Raw genomic sequence first — 7,406 nt, 5'->3', positions numbered from 1 at the left:
TCTTTATGGATTTTTGGGACACCAAGTGCTGTAGGAATGAGTGGTTGTGTCACATCCAAATACTTAAATTGATCAAAATGAATTTCCCCTTGCATAAGCATATCATACAGTGCCATATTTTTCATTCTTGACGAGTGGATGGGAAACAGAAAGTTTGGTTCGGGGATCACTTCAGTGGCTCTGCTGGACAGAGGCACAGGAAACTAATCTAAGGGGGCGGCGAAAGCCAACACATTCTGGCTAGGCTTATAAATGCCTTCGGGCAGATAGCCTAGTACCTACCTATGAACCTATATCTATTTTATATGCTATATTGACCTCATTTAATGAGGCTGTATGATATGTCATATATCATATGCCTCGTCAGATACTACAACTCCTTGTCATTCCTTGGCTGCAATCAGTTTTATCCATCACCAGTACTACCCTCCCTTATTAGGTTTTATGACGTAAATATAATTTGCTTTAAAACAGTTAATTTAATGGACAGATGCAGTATAATCTGCATTTAAAATAAGATTAGATCATAAACAGACCAAGAGAGAGAGAGAGAGAGAGAGAGACTAGGCATAGAAAGATTCTGTCAGATTAATACCTTTTTGTCACATAATGTACAATATGCAACTAAAATGAGTTAATTAAAGAAATAAAAATAAGGGATGCACATATTAAATGTTACAGTGATATGAAATTTGTCAAATGGCATTATTTAACATCTAATTTATTTTATTGTTAATAAAGGTCTCCTGACATTTCCAGTAAATGATATATTTCATGTCTTCACAACCACCCTTTCACTTTTATTAATAAAGGTTTCCTGGCATCTCTACGAAAATGAAAATCCTGATGAAAGAAACAAGATAAAAAAATAATCTAAGAAACAAAGAAACAATTACAGGGTGGCAACCATACACTAAAAGATGCGCTATCCATCATGAAGCTTACGTCTTATCCGCATTTTTTCTTTCCTTGGTGAATTCTGAATCCCCTGTATGTTGTAATATTTTCCCATCCACAATGACATCTATATAGTGTCTTCTCTGTAAACAAATGTAATGACAGGTCAATCAGAACAAGACTTTGCTAGATTAACAACATAAACATTACAATAATGAGGATATAAATAATCTGTTGATGTTGTCCAAAGCATTGCAGACATACCAAGAAAATATATAGATGGCTGCACTCCTGATATCAGATTAAAATGTCAGCAAGACACCATGACATTTAGAACTCATATTTTGTGTGCAACTTAATGATTTCCCAAGTGATTCATTAGCATAGCTTAAAATGACTGTGAATCTTTCTTGTATTGTTCTCTTTCTTCAAATGTATATTATCTGTGCACTTACAATTAAAAGCCTAGTTACCTTATGAACCATTTTTATTCATTCATTCATTCATTCATTCATTCATTTATTCATTCATTCATTCACAAAGTGGATTGAACATGGACTTTTTCAGCTAAAATCCAGGTTAGTAGGCAAAAGGTATGAGTGCACTGTAAACATATAATAAATATATACAGCATACAGGGTATTTAAATTGTACAAGTTATTAAGTACAGGTGACAACAGAGTTAATCAGTAATACAAACATATAGGCTCATAGGTAAGTACTAGGCTAGCCGCCTTTGCAGGCCTTTTTAAGCCTAGCTAAGTTCATTGTTTGTGCTCAAATTAACCTACCCCATTTGGTTAGAGATTGGTCTTACCCATCCCATGGTTGAAAAGTATATATGATTCCTAAAAAGAATAACTGGGATCATAGCATAGATAATTTCAGGGGACCCACACATGGGATAAAGCATTTAGGGGCTGCCTCTATCTATTAGTAGTACAGGTGGCAGTCCTGGAGTAAATTTTATTTTTTCCATCCATAAATCCAGGTAGCACTTGAATATGGACAGTGATAAACTGCATTTTATGTGGATGGGGACTCTATTCCAGAGCAGCAGTATCCTCTGTGCAATATACCTGTCCCTCCAAACAATTCTCTTGATGTTGCAGAAGAGTTTTTGATCCCCAGACTGAGTATTTTCAATGCCATTTGACTTTCTGATGTGCAGTAAATCCATCAGTATTAGATCAGAGGATGCCTTATATGCCAGACACAGGTCACCTCTTAGCAGTCTGTATGATACTGAGTATAGTGACAGGGCTTTGAATCAGTCCATGTAGAACATGTTGTTTAGCCTTGTATCCTTTTAGTAAGATATGTGTGCGGTCATTCCACTTGTCACTTGTGTCTGGACAGATACCTGCCAAAGTGGGCATTATATTCAGTGACTGGCCTAATGAGGGCTGAGTAAAGAGGGACAATGACTTAGGATGCAGAATCAGTACAGAAGCATTTAAGCAATGCATTGTAACAGAAATAAAATCCACATTGGAAAGTGATATTAGAGGGCAGCAGGAAGTTAATTGGCAAGCAAATGATAGCACTGCAAATTAAAGTTTACAGTGCTTGGTAACTTACAGAATGGGATAAACTGAAATGTAATGTAGAAGTAGTGGAAATGTAACAGATGGAAAGGAGGAAATGAAATGTGAGAGGTACAGGTCTTTCTTGACATAGGAACAAAGGAACAACACGAAGCAAGTCATCATAGGTGCCATAATATTTCTAGCCCTGCAGAAACCTTTAAGTAGGTGTACTTAAACGTTTTTGGGACCCTTTTCATGCACTTAATAACACTCCCCTCCCAAATGAAGCAGGGGCATACATAATAACCTCAGGGTAAAACTATGCCCATCCATCTAGTTATCAAGACTAGCCTTCAAGGTAGGCAAGGTAGTACTTTGCTTGCCCTATAGTTAAACGTATACTGTTGATCCTTGAAACTGTTTTTTTGGGGGGGGTTATAATTTATTCTGGTTAATTTTGAAAGCTGTTTTTCTGTTTTGCGGTGACAAAACTGTGCAAGGGGTGAGTATTAACACACAATGAGATGTGGCTTATTTCCCGATAAGAAGAAGTCTACACATTCTGAGGCATGAGTTGCCTGTCTCTAGTTTCTTCTTCATTGGGGTATGCTCTTATCAAGATGTTACTCCAACTTGGAGTGTCTCAATATGCTTAGAAATGTGGGAATTCCAATAATTACATAAAAGAAAATGAATAAAAATTGTAAGCTAAAGAAGAAATAATTAGAGAGATAAAGAGAAACAAAAGACCTTCTGATTAGACTATTTCGGTCAGTCTATCTCATACACACTTACAGCCACATACACACATACACACAGTTGTATTTTTGTATAAACATAGACAGGTAGCAACATTTTATAATTTCAGAACTGCAAAAAATCATACCTCATTATGTGATATAGTTAGTAGTTGTGATAAAAAGTCATCAACAATGGAAGTGTTTCAGTTACATGTTGAGTTTGGGCTTTTGTTTAGCACTTTTCTTTCTACAGCCTTCCTACCCAGTACATCACATCCACACCAGGTCTACCAGCAGCTTCACTCCTCCTGGACTTTTACCAACATCATCAGGGCCATCCACAGAACCTAAGAGTATCCTGAGAGTCTTGGCCATCACCTTTAGCCAGGGCTATTCTAACTTAGGACCTAACTGTTAGGCCCCTTCTTACTGTGATGTATATGGCAGTGTCCAAGAGGTGGGTGTGCAATAGGGATGTGTGGTGTATCTCTCTGCCTTTAGAGCAGCTCAACTATACCCACCTCTCTTTTGACTATGCCCCTCAGTGCAATGCCTCCAGTCTTCACCAAGGATCATCATAGGGAATGCCCACGTAACTGTCCACATCCTCAAAATGTGTATGTCCATCCCACCTGTGCCACACTGTCAGCTGTCTGAGCTGCTAATTGAATCCAGGTTAGCTGTGCTTTAGTCAGGTCTTTATCCCTGTATGCTATGGGAGCGGCCGCATTGAGACTTTTTTACTGTATTTGCATAGCTTTTGTACCTACAAGCACTACCTGCGACTGCAAGAGAGAGTATCACACAGTAATTAATTTCATTTGTTGATCAGGTAGATCCCATGGTGCCGTTTAGGCTATGACACACAGAAACACACACACACACACACACACACACACACACACACACACACACACACACACACACACACACACACACACACACACACACACACTTATATTTAAAGATGGGTTAGTAAAAACATTTTATAACTGCAGAACTGTACAAAAATGTTATATTTAGTTCTGCATAAATATTCATGAGTGCACAAAATGTCTCAGCTACAGTGAGGTCTATGCTTTACTACTACATGTGCAGCTCACTGATTATCTCCCAGCAGTACTACGTGTAAATGTGAGGAGACATACTTACGAGGTCTATGCTTTACTACTACATGTGCAGCTCACTGATTATCTCCCAGCAGTACTACGTGTAAATGTGAGGCGACATACTTACGAGGTCTATGCTTTACTACTACATGTGCAGCTCACTGATTATCTCCCAGCAGTACTACGTGTAAATGTGAGGAGACATACTTATGAGGTCTATGCTTTACTATTACATGTGCAGCTCACTGATTATCTCCCAGCAGTACTACATGTAAATGTGAGGAGACATACTTACGAGGTCTATGCTTTACTACTACATGTGCAGCTCACTGATTATCTCCCAGCAGTACTACGTGTAAATGTGAGGAGACATACTGACGAGGTCTATGCTTTACTACTACATGTGCAGCTCACTGATTATCTCCCAGCAGTACTACATGTAAATGTGAGGAGACATACTTACGAGGTCTATGCTTTACTACTACATGTGCAGCTCACTGATTATCTCCCAGCAGTACTACATGTAAATGTGAGGAGACATACTTACAAGGTCTATGCTTTACTACTACATGTGCAGCTCACTGATTATCTCCCAGCAGTACTACGTGTAAATGTGAGGAGACATACTTACGAGGTCTATGCTTTACTACTACATGTGCAGCTCACTGATTATCTCCCAGCAGCACTACATGTAAATGTGAGGAGACATACTTACGAGGTCTATGCTTTACTACTACATGAGCATCTCACTGATTATCTCCCAGCAGTACTACATGTAAATGTGAGGAGACATACTTACGAGGTCTATGCTTTACTACTACATGTGCAGCTCACTGATTATCTCCCAGCAGTACTACGTGTAAATGTGAGGAGACATACTTATGAGGTCTATGCTTTACTACTACATGTGCAGCTCACTGATTATCTCCCAGCAGTACTACATGTAAATGTGAGGAGACATACTTACGAGGTCTATGCTTTACTACATGTGCAGCTCACTGATTATCTCCCAGCAGTACTACTTGTAAATGTGAGGAGACATACTTATGAGGTCTATGCTTTACTACTACATGTGCAGCTCACTGATTATCTCCCAGCAGTACTACATGTAAATGTGAGGAGACATACTTATGAGGTCTATGCTTTACTACTACATGTGCAGCTCACTGATTATCTCCCAGCAGTACTACATGTAAATGTGAGGAGACATACTTATGAGGTCTATGCTTTACTACTACATGTGCAGCTCACTGATTATCTCCCAGCAGTACTACGTGTAAATGTGAGGAGACATACCTACCAGGTTATTCTTTAGCATTTGTATTTACAAAATTGAACTAATTTGAGATTCTGTCATGTGCATTATCAGACCACAACACTGTCATTTTTTTTTAATTGGCATTAAACCAAAAAAATGGAAATATGTAAGAGAATTCCACCTGCTTAAATATGTAAATTGAAAGAATTTACATTTATCAGGTGGCATGGAGGGATATAGCCCTGGCTACAGCCCAGTCAATTAATGGCAAAGGTTACTGATGGAGCAGTAGATGAGGGTGGATGTGTCCCTCCCAGGGAGCAGGTAGACAGTTATGTGGGAGCTTTCAGCTATGATCCGTGAAGGAGGCTAAGGATGTGTGGGAGGGATATAATTCAGGAGATGTAAGCTGGTGAGCATAGCTGAGCTGTTACCTTGGCAAGGTGATACAACTTATGCCTCCATTACCACCTCTCACAATGAAGTGTGGAAGGCCAAAACCTCCAGGATGCCCTTGTGTTCCATGACCAGCCCCCAGTGGATTAATATAGTAAGTCTGTGGAGTTCGGAGTAGCTTGTAGACCTGACATGGATGTAAGGCACTGGGAAGCAGGTATTGGTAGATTAGCTTACAACTGTTTAATTTTACCAGTACTTAAGTCTCGCATTTGTGCAGGTTTGTGCTAATTTAACAGAAGCTGCTGTACATTTGTTGTCTTTTGCCAGAGGTCCAGAGTGATTCTGCTTTAATTCAATGCATCAAAGGCTGAAATCAAAAATAAGTACATTTAGGGATTCTGCTGCACTTTTTAAACTGCGTTTTGTCTGATTACGGCTCTAGGTCTGCTTTTTTGCTGTTGCACTGCATCGTTTTCTGCACTTACTTTCACCTGCACTGTTAGCCTAGATAGGATAGTCTAGATTCAGATCTGCTGAATCTAAGCTGTCATTGTTACACTTGTGCACTAAATCAGCCATCTTACATTAAGAAGGCTTCCCTCTTCACCCTTGTGGCAGAAGAGTGTAGATCCAGCCTTGTCTGAGCTGAGGATTCCTGGGGGAAGGATCATCGTGTGCTTTTCTACTGGTAGATTAGCTTAAAACTTTTTAATTTTGTCTGTATTTAAGCTTCTTATTCGTGCATAGCTGGGCAGCACACAGTGGGGGTTAGCAGTGCCCTGTATAGATGAAAACACCTTGAAAGACAAATTTTCCTTAGACATCTGTTAGTGGAACCCTCCCAAGCTTCTCTGCTACATTGCAGGCATGTCAGTTGCCCACTAAAAAGTGTTGCCACAGTTTTCACCCCTAGCCTTCAACAGAATAATCCCCTTTGTTAATCCTAGAGCAAAATCTGGGCAAACTAGCCCACTCCCCAATAGTACTTACAGTAAAAACCTACCATAATGGACCATCAGTTTCCCACCATTTCTCCAGCCAGCCTGTTTGACATAGGCATCCTGAGGCAATGTAGTAATTGCTTCATGTACACTGACAACTAATTCCTAAAATAAACAAATACAGTATGTGAGAGATGTAATTACACTATGAATTTGGAATAAGTTCTCTTATATAACAACAAACATCAAGTAGGTTGTCAGTACACACCCGCATCACTTCTCATACAAAACAAGGTCACAACACATAATCCCACATATGCAGAGGTACTCAATATAAACCTTCCAAAAGATCACAGACCTCCCAAGTGCAAATCACTTGCACACATTGCAAAATGAATAAAATCCACAACACATAATAACATACACACCAGTGTCTCAGCAAATAACCCCCTAAGGCAAAACACCTCAAAACCAAATGTCCTGGTCATAGGCAACTCCATAGTGAAACACACAGATGTCCCTCTCACCAGGTT

At 39.4% G+C, this 7,406-nt stretch overlaps 1 protein-coding gene across 1 annotated transcript in view; it reads right to left on the bottom strand.

The window, feature by feature from the left end:
- Positions 1-220: 220 nt before the first annotated feature.
- Positions 221-7,406, bottom strand: part of LOC122790665 (hyaluronan mediated motility receptor-like) — a 761,750-nt gene continuing 754,564 nt past the window's right edge. Inside the window, exon 21 of the mRNA XM_044058189.1 lies at positions 221-1,040. Within this exon, the coding sequence (XP_043914124.1) occupies positions 949-1,040 (92 nt within the window). The 3' untranslated portion in view covers positions 221-948. The remainder of the gene's footprint in view (positions 1,041-7,406) is intronic.

Source organism: Protopterus annectens, chromosome 16.part0 (genome assembly GCF_019279795.1).
Source record: "Protopterus annectens isolate FY-2018-M chromosome 16.part0, PAN1.0, whole genome shotgun sequence".
NCBI lineage: Eukaryota > Metazoa > Chordata > Ceratodontiformes > Protopteridae > Protopterus > Protopterus annectens.
Note: the sequence above shows the minus strand (reverse complement) of the source record. Positions and strands in the feature narration are given on the sequence as shown.